Below are 19,814 nucleotides of genomic sequence, written 5' to 3'. Positions count from 1 at the left end.
CAAAGACATTCACCGAGTTGTTGTGAAGCCACTCCATTGATATTTTGGCGGTGCGCTTTGAGTGATTTTCCTGCTGGAAGATGAACAGTCGCCAGTCTGAGGTCAAGAGCACTCTGAAGCAGGTTTTCATTCAGGATGTCTCTGTACATTGCTGCATTCATCTTTCCCTCTATCCTGACTAGTCTTCCAGTTCCTGCTGCTGAAACACATCCCCACAGCATGATGCCGCCACCACCATGCTTAACTGTAGGGATGCTGTTAGCCTGGTGATGAGTGCTGCCTGGGTTTCTCTAAACGTAACGCCTGGCATTCACTACAAAGAGTTCAATTTTAGTCTTATCAGACCTGAGAATTTAGTTTCTTATGGTCTGAGAGTCCTTTAGATGCCTTTTGGCAAATTCTAGCCGGGGAGTGTCTTCCGTCTGGCAACTCCACCATACAGGCCTGATTGGTGGATTGCTGCACAGATGGTTGTCCTTCTTTAACACAGAAAAATGCTGGAGCTCAAACAGAGTGACCATAGGGTTATCGATCACCTCCCTGACTAAGACCCTTCTCCCCCGATCACTCAGCTTAGATGGCCGGCCAGCTCTAGGAGGAGTCCTTGTGATTCCAAACATCTTCCACTTACAGATGATGGAGGCCGCTGTGCTCATTGGAACTTTCAGAGCAGCAGAACTTTTTCTGTAACCTTCCCCAGCCTTGTGCCTCGAGACAATCCTGTCTCGGAGGTCTACAGACAATTCCTTTGACTTCATGCTTGGTTTGTGCTTTGACATGCACTGTCAACCCTGGGACCTTATATAGACAGGTGTATGCCTTTTCAAACCATGTCCAATCAGCTGAATTGACCACAGGTGAACTCTAAGCTGCTGAAACATCTCAGGAATGATCAGTGGAAACAGAATGTACCTGAGCTCAATTAAGAGCTTCACGGCAAAGGCTTTGAATACTGATGTACAGGTGCTTTTTCATGGTTTTTATGTTTAATAAATTTGCAACAATTTCAAAAGCTCTTTTTTCGCATTGTCATTATGGGGTATTGTGTGTAGAATTTTGAGGAAATCAATTAATTTAATCCTTTTTGGAATAAGGCTGTAGAAGCGTTATCAATACTTTCCGGATGCACTGTAAATTTGTTTTTGATTAAACAATTTGTTTTCGGGTTCAAACATGACGCAGAAACATTCTTGACCTCTTTTAGCTCTTGGGACCTAATCTTGTGTATCTCATGACTTTCCAAGATTTTCTTAATGACCTTCAGAGTGTTGCTGGTTTCCAGCAGTCTGTCCTCACTCCGACTTGATGACTTTCCTCCTCCTGTGTCAATAATGTGGGCCGTCACTGAACTCCTGACCTTCCTGCACGCTTTCAAACACACCTGAATATGCATCTCCTGCCAGCGCTTTTCTTGACATAGCGGGACAGCGCTCACTTCATCCCGAAACACCGGGGCCTGTGTAACCCTGCTGCGTGTTGCATAACGCTTTCAAGGGCATCGCTTTTTAATCATCGACGTGGAAATGTGAGAGCAGGGGGCCAAAGGAGGAAGAGGGTCACGTGCCCGGTGTTGTGAAACTCAATCCTTTCTCTTGTCCAGTCTGCAGTCCAACTTATTATAAGGCCGGCCTATCACAATCCTCCTTTTATCTCTCATCTTGTCTGCTTTTCATCAAGAACAAATTTATCGTTAAGTCGCATCGACGGCGGGTTATTGTGTTATTTGATGAGCCCATGTGCTGATGGAGGCTTCAATGGCCGACATTGTTTCATTGGAAACACACTGTTCCGAAGTTGGGTGGAAAGTTTATTGAGATCTGCACTGTAGAGTCATTTTCATAAACTTTATGCCAAGCTCAAATCTACTTTAGCACTGCAAAAAAATGCGTTTTTGTTATGTTTCTATTGCAAAAAGGTGTTGTATGTAAGTTGTTGACTCTTAGCATAGAAATACACTAATATGTTTGCAGATAATTAAGAAACATGCTAAGTGAACATTCTTGTTCATCTGAAAAACAATGCTGAAGTCAGATATTCTGCTTTGAAAATGTGTGTTATGTGCCAAAACGTCTGTCTTTGTTTTGGTCATTTAACCCGCCCAATGCCAGCTTAGCCAATTATATTTCAGCACCCTTGGGTTGCCTTTGGGGAAAACAGCGTATTTCATTTATTCAGTCAGCAAGGCTCTCATAGCATGTGCACGCGACCAAAAATGTGACCTCCGGTGGACAGTAGCCGACTCCAAAATGAGACGCAGATTCAGAGTTCCACATGATGTGGTTATTAATTACCAAATAATATGAATATTATAAACGTAAACATTAGGTGAGCAGGTTACATTGTAACCCCGTGTCCTAACAACACGACTTAAAACTTATTTTAGTATGAAAAAAATTCCTTCTATCAAGTGCCGTTTCTTTTATATAAGAGACGCTTCAAATCAGCCTTAAATCAGCCTTTTGGCTCAATAGTCAGCACACTCACGTCAATCTGGCAACCTGGACTCGTCAGAGGAGGAGCCGAGTGAAAATGCGTTTTGGTCAAGGAATGCAATACCTAGTTCAACCACTGGGTGTCAAACTTGCATACTGCGCCTTTAAATCAAGAAGCATTTTCTAGACAAGCTAAACATGTTGTCTTGTTCTGAGAATTAATTTAAAAAAAAATATGCCAAAATCTGAATTTGAATTGTGTTAATTTTAATTACTGACAATTGTTATTTAATAAATCAGAATTTTTATATGCCGTTAAAAATTTATTGAATTTGAATTTCTTAATTTGAATTTGAATTTCATAACTTGAATATTGAACATCTGAGATTTAAACGGCACCTATGGTAAGAAATCTACTTTTCAAGCTGTTTGGACAGACATGTGTGTAGGTATAGTGTATAGGTGGTCATTTTAGGGGGACATAAACACACACAGTCCTTTTTTTCCATTTAACAACACAAAAATGGTGGACCAATTGGAGCGGTTTTCAGACTGAACGCAATTTGACGTAGGAGTGTGGTCCCCCCGCCCACCAATATTGATTGACAGCTGCATATTTACATGTCTCCGTAGTAACGCATATAATCATATCAACAAGACAGGACTTGCGCAAAGCAACCGGGAATAAAAGGTCTGTTTAGTTTGCTAAATCATCATCAAATCATCATCAATCATCATCAAATGTGATCAAGAGTGAGTTTTTTTTTAATTTAGCATCAAACTAAATATCCTAAAATTCAAAACCTGAAATTCAGATCATGAAAACGAAACACTCTTGTTTTTTTAAAGGGGAGGAGCCACTATATGCCCCACCCTCTCTTCATGTTTTAGCTACAATTGTCACACCTAGAACAAAAAATGCAAATTTCAAAGCACTTCACGGGACCTTTAATAATGCTAACCTATGCTAACAATGTGCTAAACATGCTAATATTACAGTATGTTTATTTATGCGCCTAAAACTTGTCTTTCACAGGTGGTTTTGGGCTTCGTTTGCGAGGCAGACTACAAGCTGGTGGCCAAAGCCATGCGAGACCGCGTGACGGCCATCAAACGCCAGCGGGAAAAACATCGGCGACTAGCAGAAGAGCAGCAGAAGAAAAAAGAAGGGATCATTGAGGAAGAACCCGAGCTGCTGTCTCCCAGATCCACCGTTCAGATGTCTGAAACCCCTACTCCATCTCCCGTGCAGATCCCATCCACACCTCTCTTTCCAGAGCCCGTCCGCTCTCCTGCTACTGGATCATCAGATTTTGGGATTAACGGGGGCTTCCCACCGGAACCAGAGGAACCAGAGGCTGATCAGCACTTCCACATCCGACAAACGAGCTGCTCCTCAGCGACCTGTAAGCATCTGATCCTTAATTTATTCGTATTTTTTTCCTCAGAATCATTTTGAATAATGCTAATTAAATGGGATGACCACCGGCACCGATACACAAGGGCCCCGCTCGCCGGTACGGGCCCTATGACATCATTCTGATCGTATCGCGGACGATAGTGGAGAAACGAAAGTGAAGAGAAGCTGTGGAGTGGGTGTTTGTCGCAAACAAAACACAAAACTGTGGGGACGGCTTGGTGGGTGGATGTGTCGCGGATGAAAGTAAAGAGCAGGGAAGGTTTAAAGGTGTCGCGGATGAAAGTGAAGAGGGGGGTGAGATTGGGGGGTGGGGGAGGGGGTTAAACCGAAACAGTTTTTCATACATTTAGCTGTTTAAAATATGTGTGGATAATAAATAACTTATTAGAATTAGGTTTTTGATGGGGCAAGTAAAAAAAACCTGCTGGGTCTTAAAAAAATCTTTAGCGTTTTTATTCCTATATAAGACCGAAATTTTATTCTTGATGGTCTTTAGGAAGTTTTAGTCTTGGTTTGTTCTGTAGACAGTCGGAAAAAACATTTGCTCAAAGAGGCTAATAATTTTGACCTTTAAATGGCTCATAAAAAAAATAAAAACTGCCTTTATTCTTACCGAAATAAAACAAATAAGACTTTTTTCAGAAGAAAAAATATTATCAGACATACTGTGAAAATTTCCTTGCCCTGTTAAACATCATTTGGGAAATATTTAAAAAACAAACAAAAAATTAAAAGGGGGGCTAATAGTTCTGACATACCTGTGTAACATAAGACGTTTTGTGATCCAGGGTCACATTTTAAAGCCAGAAGAAGATTAAACTAGTGGGTAAAAGCTCAAACTTAGCCAGTTGTTCGCTACAATTAAAGCTAACACATGCTAATGTTATTTTAATTGATGTTCAACAGATTCATTTATTTATTTTCCTTTGGCTTAGTCCCTTTATTCATCAGGGGTTGCCACGGCGGAATGAACCGCCGATGTTCAACGCACATAAATAAATTTAGTCAAGAGTTTCATGACTCTTAGTGACTAATACTTATATCGATTCAAAAATAAAATACAGTATCTCTATAGAGAATCCAAGTTTTACCCTATTAACAAATCCAGTCCCCAACTAAGGCGTTGTGGTCACAATTTGGCTATAATTAAATACAATTAAAGCCTTTGATATACAAAAGTCAAAGTGGAAAGAAAAAACTAAATGAAATAAATGATGTGAATAAAGAAAATCTGTTTTTATAAACCCATTGAATGACCAATAATACAGCAGGCAGGGCGATGTTAGGTAACCTCTGTTTAACAGTAGATCAGCGGGTTCAAGACGTCCACTGAGCCTCATGTAAACTATACGGAGCAGTGCCCTAAATCTTCCTCAATGTTTCTTTCACGCCGCGTTAAGTCCAGCAGCTCTCCTGAAAACAGCACATCACAGTCAACTGACTTCCACAAATAAACTCTTTTTAATAGCAACTGTGTGTGTATGCGCATCAGGGAAGGTGAAGGGTGAGGGTATAGGTAGTACATTATGGAGTTTAGACACTTTGGAGTGGACACTGTACAAAATGTAGGACGCTGTAAAATTAAACAGTAGATTTACTGTATTATTATTATTTTATTATCTGTATTAATTTTTACACTGGCAACATTTCCAATACCTTGTAACAAAACCTATGTATACGTCTCTTTAAACAACTCATTTTATTACCATATTTATACTGTATATGGAGGAAAAATGAACAGAAGGAAAAATAGGAGATGTTTACTGCATTGTTTTGTAGTATAATTCTGAAACTATTATAGTTTTTTTTTTATAGGGGTTTTCACCTTTATTGTGATAGGACAGTGGAGATTCAGAGACAGGAAACTATGGGGAGCAGAGATAGAGGAAGGGTCGGCAAAGAACCTCAAGCCGGGAATTGAACTCGGGTCACCGCGAACACCTCAGTGCCATGTGTCAACGCACTAACCACAAGGCTATTGGCGCCAACATGAAATGGATATAGTTGATCAGAATCAAGCATTCAATCAACCCAAGCTCATTCTGGAAACGTAGCCCCGCGGACGTTTCTGGAGACCGCGATTTACGTGGCCGGAGGTACGTAAGGCCGCGTTTCGTTTTTTTCGAGCGAACGCTGCGGGGCGGTGTGGCCCCGCTCCGCCCCTCCTCTTCGCGCTCGCCGGCCGACGGCTCGCCTCCGAGTGGAGGGCTTTCCCGATGCAACCAGTTTGTCCGCTTAGCTCAAAGCGTTGCGTCGGCGGAACGGAGGCCCCGGACGAGGAGGAGGAGCCGGCCGCGGGGACAACGACCGGGATCGAGTCCGGGGAACAGCAGGTTCCGGAAATCAGGTAAGACGAAAAACGGAATCCGAAAAATAAGGGCGAGAATGCGGTGGGATGCGAAAACGCGGTCGAAATCGAAGACGAGGGCTTTTGCTTTTTTTTTTTTTCTGGACTGCTTTTGCGAACCGTCGCTCGGGTTTAGGGAAGGAGGAGGAGGAGGAGGAAGAGGATGGCGGCCGAGTCGGCCGATCCGGTGGCTTTTCGCGCGAGAACGGCGCGCGCTCCCGAGAGGCGCCCGAGATGCGAAAAAGCGCGCACAGCGGCCTCTCGCGGATCCGCGAAAACAAAAACCGCTCTAATACGTACCTCCCGGGACGTAAACCGCAGCCCGCAGAAACGTCCGCGGGGCTACGTTTCCACAATGAGCCCGGGTTGCATTCAATATCTAGTGCTAAAAGTGATTATAAATACAATTTTAGCAATTTGAGAATACCAAAGACTATAGAATACACAAGACTCATCACTCGTATAGTTTTGAATGGGGAAAAGTGTAACGGTCAATGAGGTTAATGAAGCCCTGCCTTGTATTACAGGAACCAATAAGCGATCGCTATAGATTGATGATATTCTGGGAGGAGGGGCTCGTATTAGATGTGACTTTCTGCAGATTTTGTGTGATTTGAACGTTTAGAAATCGAACTAACGAGACAGGTGTTGGTAAATTTTATTTGTAACTCCAAATATGAAGTTTAATACTCAGCCATTTGAATCATTAGTGTGACTCCTCACTCTGCAACTGACTGTCTGTTTCTCTTTGTTTTCCTCCAGCCGACTGTGAGACTGATGGATATCTCAGTCCCTCTGGATCACAGGATTGTACCGAGGCTTCAACAGGGAACGTTAGCTATTCTCCAACCCGCCTCTCCCAGCCGGCCACACCCATTGATGCCCCGCCCATTATTAGCCCACCAATCCCAGCTCTCCGTTTCCCTTCAGTGAGTACAAACCTACAAACAATGGCTGCATCCGAAATCACCTACTACTCGAGTAGGTACTACATTTGAATGTGAATTTACTACCTGACCATTAGAAAAGTGTTATATACATTGTTATATACATTAGATACATCATTATAATTGTTTAAGTTTGTTGATAAACAAATTTCGAGAGGATCACATGCTTATGATTGATCACGGCTGGTCCCGCATTAGCTAGCACATGATTCACCAATCAGACGATTCCTAAGTCGTCATAAATAACCAAAGTTCCACACCACAGACATCTTTGTTTTGAAGAATCCCCCCTTCCACCCCTACTGCTCCTCCTTTCCTATATTGGGCGGCATGGCGGCCTGGTGGTTAGTGCTGTTGCCTTACAGCAAGAATGTCACTGGTTTTAACCCTTAATTGACTAATCTAAATTGCCACCATAGACGTGCTGCCAGTTATCCATTCATAGTAGTCCCTAATTGGTCATAAGCTACAAACCGCAGGGGAGTTCTCGAGATCTATCCTGAGCTTAAACTCCTGTCTCGCCCTCTAAATGAGAGGGAGCCCCGGGTTCGAGGATCTTACGAGCTCAGGGCTCTCTCCCAGGACAGTATGCCAAACACGCTTTATAACCAATCACCAGCAAAGTGTGAACTCTTGAAATTGCAATTTTAATGGCTCTGTCTCAATAAATGATTAAATTAATTTATTTAAAAGAGCTTATTACATATAAATCTCAATTCCGCATAGACAATAGAAATGAAACACTTTTAATTCTTTAAATCTGAGCCAAACAGGATATTTTAGCTTGATTAAAAACTGTAACTCTTTAAGAATTATACAATTACATGCATGAAAACATTTCAAAGCGATGTCACTATGTTTTATCCACACCATACAGTATGTTACCATGAATTTCTGACATTCTGTTCATAGTTTCTCGAGCATGTTCAATCTACTTGATCAATGAATTACTCTGCTTACCCTAATTGATTGATCCAGAACTGTTGAATTTAAACAAGTACATTATAAGTAACTGTAATTAACTAATTATTAATTGACCTGAAAATGAAAAGCAATCCCTTACTTTTTAATTACTGTAATTTAATTACTGTAACTAGTTACTTTTGTAACCAATTACACTCAACACTGGTTATAGTATGAATATGAGGAGCATGACAGGAATTGGGATGTACTACATCAGGCATTTGTAATAGATCATCCGGGTACTTGTCGCATACTTTTTTACACCACTATGAATTCAGACATAGTACTTGGCTCATATACTGTTTTTCATATACTATATAATAGGGAAGTATGCGATTTTAAATGCAGCCCTGGTCTTACTTATAGATGAGTTTAGTAGAGGGCGACGCAGTGGCGTAGTAGGTAGTGCTGTCTCCTCACAGCAAGAAGGTCGCTGGTTGAAGCCTCAGCTGGCTCAGTTGGCGTTTCTGTGTGGAGTTTGCATGTTCTCCCCACTTTCACATGGGTTTCCTCCGGGTGCTCCGCTTTCCCCCACAGTCTAAACACATGCGGTACAGGTGACTTGGGTAGGCTAAATTGTCCGTAGTGTATGAGTGTGAATGCGTGTGTTTGGATGTTTCCAAGTGATGGGTTGCAGCTGGAAGGGCATCCGCTGTGTAAAACATATGCTGGAATAGTTGGCGGTTCATTCCGCTGTGGCATCCCCAGATTAATAAAGGGACTAAGCTAAAAAGAAAATGAATGAATGAAGTTCAGTAGACTTATTAAAACTCAATTTACCTTAGCAGGAAGTGCTTAAATGGATAGTTCAACTAAAAGTAAAAGTTCAGTCATCATTTACTCACTCTTAAACATGTTTGAGTTACTTTATTCCGTTTAACACAAAGGAAGATATTTTGGAGAAAGCTGTAAAATGCTAGTCAACGGTCGCCAGTTTCCAGCTTTCTTCAAAATATCTTCTTAAGAAAGTCATTAATGTTTGGAAACACTTGCGGGTGAGTAATGAAAAATAAAAAAATAGTGTGTAAACTTTCATTTTTGGGTCAACTGTCTCTTTAATAGGTACTTAGTGTAACTAAAAGCCTATTTGTTTCTTCAGAGTATTGCCGTGTCTGCCAAAACTGAAAGAGGACCACTCAGCCCTTTCTCCTCACCTGTAGACAGGTAAACACCTTTGCTTCCTTTGTGCATCAGGCATTCTCTCATCTGTGCTATGGTAAAAAATGTTCACAGAGCTTAAAAAAAACAATGTGTATATTGTAACACCATTGTATATATATATAACTTCAGGCCAAAAGGAAATCCATTTGGAGGTCAGTACTGGAGTTTTTTGGTTATTTAACTCTTGTGTGCTGTTGGGGGTATTTTCATCCACTCTGGGGAAATTTTGAGTCTTAAGTTTCAGCAAATGGGATGACTTTTGGCGACAAATCTTAATTTGAAACATATTTTGTGAAAATGATTTGAAAAATGTAAGAAATTCCAAAAATGTACTGCCCTTTCATTGTGTTAGTGGCTGTTTTTGCCCCGACTACACATTTTGCCTCTTTCCAATAGGGAAGATTACCATCAAGAATGCATTATTATATGGTGTCATGTCTTTGCATTCAAAACATATCGGTAACACTTAATAATAACTACACACTAAAAATAATTTATTAAGCATTAGCATATAGTGAACTCATTATTTGTTAAGCATTAACTCTACATTAATAAACGTTAGTAAGCAGTTTATAACTGCAGCTACAAATTCTCGATTCTTGACTTATAAGCACCTATATAATGTGTTTAATGATTGTATTTTCATACTTAAATGACAAATAAAGGCTCAGTTAAATTCGAAACAGGAAGAATGACATTATTCATTCCTATTCATTTAAAGATATACAAATGAAACTGTACTATAAAAAAAAATCAATCTTTGCAACCTGATCTAAAATAGAATCAGTGTAGAGTTTAAACATCACATCTTATTATATTGTTTAATTATTATATTGTTGTTTTATCCAGTTAGATGTCATATTTTGACACTCCTGTTATTTGGCAATGTTTAAACTTTACAGTCATTTTACTTTTTAGAAAGATTGCACAGATTATTGTTCAATTGATTCTGAGCCTTTATTTGTAATTTATAAGGGATTTATAAAGCATAAATAGTCCTCACTTTAGATTAGGTCACAAAACTGCATGAAGTTGAGTTAATAAAGCATTTATTAACATATTAGTTAACTATTAGTATATGCCTGAATAATAAGACATACAAACGTTAATGTCAATAGTTTATTAATCATTTACTACCTCATTCTGAATGATCCTAAAAACCCTCAACTACTCTTAAATACAAACGGTTTGTAAATAATGCAATACTTAATTTAGTAATGAAAAATACATCATTAACTAAGTATGAAAATACAGTCATTAAACACATTATATAGCTGCATATAAGTCAAGAATAGAGCATTTGTAGCTGCAGTTATAAACTGCTTACAAACGTTTATTAATGTAGAGTTAATGCTTAACAAATAATGAGTTCACTATTTGCTAATGCTTAATAAATGATTTATAGTGTGTAGTTATTATAAAGTGCTACCGATATGTTTTGATTGCAAAGACATGACACCATATAATAATGCATTCTTGATGGTAATCTTTACGTGATGTGTTTATTGATGTGGGAACATGTTCAGTGATGTTGCGAACAGGCATACTTTGTCCTGCTCATTCAAATTATTTAATTAAATGAATTAGATTGTAATTGACCGGCACAACATGGAAAACAGTTTAATATAGGCTTCCCTGAAACTAGTTTTATATTTTTTTTCCCCCCAAAATAATTATATTTTTTGTTTGAGCCATCTACTACTCAACTCTGCAGGTGGATGATTGTCGGTCAGTGGAAAGTAAGGATTTAATTAATGCGTCAGTAATTGTCTTTTATCACAATCTTCTGTCATATATTTGCAATTTTTTAAATATGTCATAATTTTAAAGATTACCCTGATTTTTCCTTGGTGCTGATGTGCTTTTATTACATTTAGATTTCAACAATTTAAAAAATTTAAATTAAAATTAAAAAGGAAACGAATGATGTGGTAATGAATGCCCTTAAATAATGTGTTTATTGACATGATTGGGGAAGGGGGCGGGGCGGTGCCGGATTTGTGCGTACCTTGGAATAAAATCCTGCAGGCGCCCTTGTCTAGGGCTCCGCCTACTTTGACATGGGCTGCTTTTGAAAGGAAATTAATGTTAGGCAGTACTCACGCTATGTACAGTTGCCTCGAACCGGGGCAAAGCACACTTGTCCCCCCTCCTGTCTCCCGACGGCCCGCACTCACATTACAATCAGGCCTGGGCACGCTTACGTCATCGATGCTGCACTGTTCAGTGAGCGCTCTCGCTCAGCACAGCAGAGATTGCTCATTATATCGTTTAAATCGTTTGTTATGCAGTGACATGCAGTCAAATATTTCGCCAAACAGTCCTTAGGGATGCTGTGACACGCAGTCAGATATTTCGCCGAATAGATCTGCCACTTTTGGCGCTCATAAACAATCATAAAGCTCTCGTGCTGCAGGAATGAGGAGGTCTGCTGAAGGCGCAGCTGTCGTGCAGTGAGGGGTTTGCGTATTTAATAAACTACGGCAGTTTGCGTTCACTGAACAGTAAAATTGATTAATAAATCCATATGAAACAGCCCCTTAAAAGTCACGTCTCGCTTTCAGTTTCGGGCTTTGGCGCGTTTTGCACTCACACTACAAGTGTACCGCACCAAAGCCCAAGTGAACTGCGCTCAGGCCCACCTCTTCCAAACGGGCCAGGTCCGGCCAAGTGAACCGTGCTTGAGCCCGATTCAGCACACTCACACTTCTCAAACGATCGGGGAAACGGGCCTGGGCACGGTACGGATGGCATAGTGTGAGTAAGCCCTTATAATCCAGATTAAAAGTTACTATGACACTTACTTTGCACTCATATATACATATTCATCTCAATGTCACTCTCAGTTGGTAGGTTTGCACACACACATATATATTTATATATATGAACTAGTTGCTTAATAGCATGTCTAATAATAAGCTGTTGTCTGTTACTTATAAAGCACATATTCTGCATGATCTTATTCCACATAGCTAATCCTACACATTAGCTAAACCCAACTGCTACCTTAATACTATTAATAAGCATGAGCTTAGCAGTTTATTGAGGCAAAAGTCATAGATAATGGTTTATTAATAGCAATAATTGTACCTTAAAATGCTTCAAATGTCTTTTTACTCCTAAATGATGATGTACTAATGACTTTGTGCTCAGTAGGGCTCATGTTTTCATCCCTCCTCTCATCTTTCGTAACAAAAAAAACACGTTTTATGTCCTATAGGATACTGTTTATACACCACAGGGCTCTTGGACACCGTCCCTAACGAATGCTCGCCATTACAACATTGTTTTCCGCTCATAAGAACTTGACGTTCCTCAACAGCCTGAAATCTTTCAATAGAGCCAAAGATCGCCAAGCGGTAGGCTGGCTATAAAGGTTTGTGGGCCTCGTAGGAAGCCCAGTGTTTGGATAAAACAGAGGCTTGTGTTGGTAAAAGACCTGGGAGACACAATTAGCTCACAGAAACAAGCTCAGAATGGACTCCGCGTCCCTACGGGCCCAAGTCAAACACGGCCTCTAACTGCGTGTGGAACTTCAGTAAAGACAAAGCCAATGCAAATACTACGAGTAGTTCTTTTTCTTTGGCCGTGGTATTGGATTTCCACAAAACAGTGCAGTTAAAAATACATTTCGCTGTCCAGGAGTCTTTTCTTCTTAGGTACAAGAAGATAAACTTTCCCTGTTATAGAAGTAATACACTTAGTGAAATGTGTTCAGAAATGTGTTAAATTGTTTGTTATTTTTCAGATGAATGACAATGTTTAATGGTTTAAATGGTTGAACTTAAAGGGGTAGTTCACTCAACTATGAAAATTGACCAACCCAAGCTCATTCTGGAAACGTAGCCCTGCGGACGTTTCTGGAGACCGCGATTTACGTGGCCGGAGGTACGTAAGGCTGCGTTTAGTTTTTTTCGAGCGAACGCTGCGGGGCGGTGTGGCGCTGCTCCGCCCCTCCTCTTCGCGCTCGCCGGCCGACGGCTGGTCTCCAAGTGGAGGGCTTTCCCGGTGCAACCAGTTTGTCCGCTTAGCTCACAGCATTGCGTCGGCGGAGTGGAGGTCCCGGAGGAGGAGGAGGAGCCGGCTGCGGGGACGACGACCGGGAACGAGTCCGGGGAACAGCGGTTCCGGTAATCAGGTAAGACGAAAAACGGAATCCTAAAAATAAGGGCGAGAACGCGGTGGGATCCGAAAACGCGGTCGAAATCGAAGACTAGGGCTTTTGCTTTTTTTTTTTTTTTTCTGGACGGCTTTTGCAAACCGTCGCTCGGGTTTAGGGAAGGAGGAGGAGGAGCAGGAGGAAAAGGAGGGCGGCCGAGTCGGCGGCTTTTCTCGTGAGAACGGCGCGGCCGCGAACGGCGCGCGCTCCCGAGAGGCGCCCGAGACACGAAAAAGTTCGCACAGCAGCCTCTCGCGGATCCGCGAAAACAAAAACTGCTCGAATACGTACCTACTGGGGACGTAAATCGCGGTCCGCAGAAACGTCCGCGGGGCTACGTTTCCACAATGAGCCCGGGTTGAAATTGACTCATCATTTACTTAAACTTAAGTTGTTTTCCTTTTTAGGTTCTGTTTTAGTCATTAACATCCATATAGTAGGATAAAATATGCAATTGAAGTCAATGGCTACTGGTTTCATTCATTTTCCTTCGGCTTAGTCTCTATTGCAGAGGTCGCCACAGCCAAATGAACTATTCCAGCGTTTGTTTTACGCAGATGCCCTTTTGTCTGTAATCTGTCATATATTTATGTCCACAGCTATGCCTCAGATGTGACGTCAGGCTTGAGCGATGGCTACGAGGGACAGTCGGAGCAAGGCAGTAAAGCTGCTGCCAGACGCACAGCAGGGAAGCTGTTTAGGAGGAGAACGCGGTCCCGCCTGCGCATTACAGGGGTGAGAAAAATTCACGATTTCATCCCGTCACATACACATCCAATAATAAGTGCTCAATATAATGATTGATTCATTTGAGATCACATGTTAGAGAGCAGGGTTACGGGTATGTGAACTTTGTTTGAGGATGCCAGGGGGTCTTAAAAAGTCTTACATTTCAAATGCAAAACTTTAGGCCTTAAAAAATCTTAAATTCACTGAAATATTGTGTTGTAGGTCTTAAAACATTTTAAACAGTTCCTAATTTTCTCTGTACAAGTATAGCTACCCAATCAGTCCAATAACCAACATTTTTTTTTTGTTTATATATATATATATATATATATATATATATATATATATATATATATATATATATATATATATATATATATATATATATATATATATATACTAAGGGTGTCACGATCCTCCAAATCCTCGATTCGATTACATTTTCGATTCTAAAGGCACGATTCGATTCGATTTTCGATTATGAATAATTAATTAATGACCAATTTATTATTTGTAGCCTACCGTTTAAACTACCTGACCTGCATGGTCTTTGTTTTACCCATAAACAAATCCTACAGTAAATGAATAAAGGCAAGACACACACATAATTACCACCTGTCAATCACTTTTTCTGCGGGACTCGTGAATAGGCAGTGATCTGTGTCGTTATAATGGCGTCGGTAAAAAAGACGTACAACCAACAGGAACCAGCCAACAGTATCTGAGGTGTTCACTAAAATGACTAAGTACAAGTGAGTGAAAGATTGAAGCAGCCCTCTGACTGCCTGGACCTGCTGTCTCGAGCGCAAGGCTGTGTCTGTGTGGTCACGTGATGTGCATTTTCAGAGGTAGAGAGGAAGGAGGGCTGCTCAGAAATGCTACACGCCACTGTGGATGTCAAATCGTTGTCGTTCTAAAATGCCATTTAAAAACAAAGACAGTGTAAACAGGGCCTGAGTGTGTACTTTTCGCGAGCGGATTTGCAACGGGGGCCAGTTTTCATTGCCCAGTTTTCTTACTCTTTAGAGTGATTGGTCGTCTAGCGTACTCCCAAAGTGTCTCAGACACACGTTGAGGTTCCCTCTGAAGGGGATCAGTGGTTTGTTCTGTAGACAATGGAATAAAATATTTATGCTCAAGTGGGCTAATAATATTGACCCATATAATATATAATAATTTTGCCTTCAGATCTATACTGCCCAGGATATACACAACAACTTAACATCTCACATTTTGACTCCAATATAATAATTTCCACCATTTCTGAAAGCTGCTTTGGACCGATAAATATTGTGAAAAGCGCTATACGAATAAATTGAATTGAATTAATAGGAATTAATGATGCATCCACTCACCAGTCCATTCCACTGCTTCTGTAAACCCTTTAGATGATGATAGAGACAAATATATAGAGAGCAGTGCAGATGGTTTTAGCTTAATATGATATCGCATGTGAATTCAAGATGTTCAGCATTTACGTGTGATCGTTCTCTGTGTGGGTACAGTATGTCCCCGCTCATTTGTTTCATAAAGACCCTTTGGGCTTGCATTGATTAGCGTTCAAAGGGCTCAAGAGATAAACAGTAAACGCACAGTCAAACACAATCAGCTCAGAGGATGACCGATGCACAGTCGCGCATACACACACACACACATGGAGATCTCAAAGAGAATTATATTTATTTAGGCTATTATGCATAAATAATTTTGCAAAGCTAAATGCATGAATACATTTCCCGACTAACACACAGTGTGTGTGTTGTTATCCACAGTTGTCTGATAAAGTGGACCGGGTGGTTGAATGTCAGCTACAGACTCACAATGATAAGATGGTCACCTTCAAATTTGACCTCGATGGCGACAACCCTGAAGACATTGCTGCGGTAATGGTAGGTGTCTATCTGTGTCTATATAGTGTCTATGACGTCTTAAAGTTATAGTTCACTCAAAACTGTAGATCCTCTTATTATTTAATCACCTTTTACTCCTTCCTGTTTTCTGTTAAACACAAAAGAAGATACATCGAGTGAGGATAAAAACTGATAACCATTGACTTCCATAGTGTTTCATTTCCCTACTATGGAAGTCAATGGTTACCAGTTTCAGATTGTCTTCTTTTGTGTTGAATAGAACAAAAAAAAAAAAGGTTTGGAATCACTTGAGGGTCATTAAGTTGTTTGAAAAATTAAATTTTTGGGAAAACTGTACTTTTAAATGTACACTTGTCTGTTCTTACATTTACATTTACATTTAGTCATTTAGCAGACGCTTTTATCCAAAGCGACTTACAAATGAGGACAAGGAAGCAATTTACACAACCAGGAGCAACAATGAATAAGTGCTATAGGCAAGTTTCAGGTCTGTAAAGTCTAAGAAGGGAAGTATTAGTAGTATTAGTATTTTTTATTTATTTAAAAAAAAAAAAAAATTTTATTTATTTTATTTTTATTTTTATTTTTTATTTATTTATTTATTTATTTTTTTGTACAGTTAGTGTGATATTCAGAGAGGCAATTACAGATTAGGAAGTGTAGTGGAGACTAAATAGTTGGGTTTTTAGTCGTTTCTTGAAAGTAGCGAGTGAATCTGCTGTTCTGATGCAGTTAGGGAGTTCATTCCACCAACTGGGCAGATTGAGCGTGAGCGTTCGCGAAAGTGATTTTTTCCCTCTTTGGGATGGAACCACGAGGCGACGTTCATTCACAGAACGCAAGTTTCTGGAGGGCACATAAATCTGCAGAAGCGAGAGCAGATAAGAAGGAGCAAGGCCAGAAGTCACTTTGTAGGCAAACATCAGAGCTTTGAATTTGATGCGAGCAGCAACTGGCAGCCAGTGCAAACGGACTAGCAGCGGAGTGACATGTGCTCGTTTAGGTTCATTGAAGACAACTCGTGCTGCTGCATTCTGGAGCAGTTGAAGAGGCTTGATAGAGTTAGCTGGAAGCCCAGCTAGTAGAGAGTTACAGTAATCCAGTTTGGAGAGAACAAGAGCTTGAACAAGGAGTTGAGCTGCATGTTCAGATAAGAAGGGTCGGATCTTTCTGATGTTATAGAGTGTGAATCTGCACGATCGAGCAGTTCTAGAGATGTGGTCAGAGAAGTTTAGTTGGTCATCAATCGTTACTCCAAGGCTTTTCACCATTTTGGATGCAGTAATGTTTGCCCCGTCCGTCTGGATTGAAAAGTTATGGTGTAGAGTCGAGTTGGCAGAAACTACAAGCATTTGCAGTTTCTGCCATTTCCCATACAATGTTCCCATTGTATTGTATTGTAATGTTCCCATTGTATTGTGACTTAATGCATAAATATTGGCGTTATTGTCTTGTAGCTTTACCACTGTAAAAGTTAACTACCTCCTAAAGGATAAATATATTAGTAACACTTTAGTTTAGATCACAGTTCATGATATTAACAAACCATTAACTAACACTACTAACTTAAAAAACTACAAATGAGCTGTTTATTAATAGTTAGTATGGTTGAAGTTGGGTTTAGGTTTTTAGTAGGAACAGGAATGCAGAATAAGATTATACCTTATAACTACTAATGAACAGTTAATATCCTAATAATAAGCAGGTCATAAGTCAGTAGTTAATGGCAATAATTGTGACCTAAAGTGTTACCAATATATTGTTACCACGACTGGGGTGGAGTGACAGGAGACAACAGGAGGTAAGATCCAATATGCAGTTTATTCAAAGTCAGGCAAGCAATGGTCAAATCAGGTGCAAACGGGTATGTTAAGGCAGTCCAGAATCGTCGTCAATATAACAGGCAATAGGTCTAAAGGCAGGCGGCTAAACAGGATAACAAGGAATGCAAAGCTAGGGTCTAAACACGGATAAACAAGACAGGGAGAAACGCTTCGTAATGTCACACTGGGAAAACAAGACTCGGCAAACTGGTAGCGTCAATGAGTGGCTTATGAATGGAATGGAATCAGTCTGTGAACAAGGTCCAGCTGGTGATGCAATCAGGATAGATGACTGAGCAGGCGTGTGTGTCTGGAAGCAGTGCATGTATGAATGTGTAGTCCTGGGGAATGCGGAAGTCCTGAGAGTTCGTGTGAGGACCAGCAATCTCTGGAAAGCGATCGCTGGTTGTGTGACATATGTTAAGCTTATTCATCTTGACTTATGCTTTCAGACCAGTAGAAATGTGAGAATTTTACTTACGAATTAAATAATTTTAGTTCTATGAATGATAACTATTTGATCATAAAACTTTTACACTCATTCCTAAATATGTGTTCACAGTCTATCAAAATACGAACATTAATATGCATTATTGTTTTTATTAGAAAAAATTTATTTATAATTTGAACGACTAAATTCTGGTATAATATAATTGAAGGATGAACATAATTTTAAAACATTAAGGATTTAGCTAGAGGTAGCAGCAGCTGTGTTCTTCTTTATATTAAGGCTGTAAGAATATGGTCGCATTTATTGTGTTTTGATGAGCTTTTTTTTTTGTGTGTGACACAAATACAATATAGACTGACTTTTCTCTATAATATGTATGTTGAGATGTTGACGTTCCTCTCAAATGTAAAGCCCGAAAAAAGAAAGAAGGTGCAGTTATTGCATTTTGATTAAACATTATATAGTAAAAAATTAAATAAACAAACAAACAAACAATAAATAAATAATAATTAATTAATAGAGAAATTAATAAATTAATAAAAAAAAACTGCATGGATAAATTTTAATTTAATACCAACTTAGAAACAATTTATTTCACCAAATATGAATAACACACTACATATTATTTTATGACATTTATATTATTGCAATTTAATAAGACATTATATAGTAAAAAAATTAAATAAACAAACAAACAAACAAATAAAAAACTAATAAATAAATAAATAAATTTATAAATTGAGAAATTAATAAATTAATTTTAAAAAATGCATGGATACATTTTTATTTAATACCAACTTATAAATAATTTATTTTACCAAATATAAATAACACACTACATATTATTTTATTACATTAATATTAAAATATTTTGATTAAATATTATATGGTCAGAAAATGTATGAATTAAATAAATAAATAAATAAATAAATAAATAAATAAATAAATAAATAAATAAATAAATAAATAATAAATAATTAAATAAATGCATGGATAAATTTGAATTTAATACCAACTTTAAAATTTATTTCACAAGGTGTAAATAACACATTGTATATTATTTCAAGCCTGTGACATTACAGTTACCTTATTGGCTAAGATGGTACATTTATTTGAAGTTAAATCTATTAAACGTGACTACATCAAGGTTAAGATGTAAGTCTGCTGATAATGTCAGTGGTGCTAGTGTTAGCACATAAGCACACACATTATCAGCTGTAGCAGAGCAACACGAATGTTCAACTCCTGCTCTTATCAGGCAAAATCCCACTAGCAAACGTTCAACTTCCTCTCCATCAGTGAGCGATACGCACTTTTGTGCACAGTTTAGTAAAGGTCTTGTGGGAAAGCGCTCGGTGAGGCACGTAGCCAGATCTCACACTCATTTAACAGAGCGTACAGAAGTGCTTTGAGTTAGAAATAAAACACTAGCCGGTTTTCCATCACCCTACTGTATGTAAATGCAGGTGTTGCAGTAACGCATGAGAAACAAGTGACGGGAATGCGAAATT

General features: G+C 39.3%; 1 protein-coding gene across 7 annotated transcripts in view; it reads left to right on the top strand.

The window, feature by feature from the left end:
* wnk4a (WNK lysine deficient protein kinase 4a) overlaps positions 1 to 19,814 on the top strand; it is a 128,656-nt gene that overhangs the window by 73,787 nt on the left and 35,055 nt on the right. For all 7 annotated transcript variants that reach the window (XR_015503768.1, XR_015503767.1, XM_087275646.1 and 4 more), the window contains 5 exons: positions 3,469 to 3,838; positions 6,962 to 7,128; positions 9,209 to 9,273; positions 14,029 to 14,164; positions 15,931 to 16,047. Coding sequence is in view for 5 of the 7 variants with exons in the window: in XM_087275646.1 (XP_087131772.1) it covers positions 3,469 to 3,838; positions 6,962 to 7,128; positions 9,209 to 9,273; positions 14,029 to 14,164; positions 15,931 to 16,047 (855 nt within the window). In the remaining 2 variants the exon portion in view is untranslated. The remainder of the gene's footprint in view (positions 1 to 3,468; positions 3,839 to 6,961; positions 7,129 to 9,208; positions 9,274 to 14,028; positions 14,165 to 15,930; positions 16,048 to 19,814) is intronic.

Source organism: Danio rerio, chromosome 12 (genome assembly GCF_052040795.2).
Source record: "Danio rerio strain M-AB ecotype USA chromosome 12, GRCz13ab, whole genome shotgun sequence".
Classification (NCBI taxonomy): Eukaryota; Metazoa; Chordata; class Actinopteri; order Cypriniformes; family Danionidae; genus Danio; species Danio rerio.
Note: the sequence above shows the minus strand (reverse complement) of the source record. Positions and strands in the feature narration are given on the sequence as shown.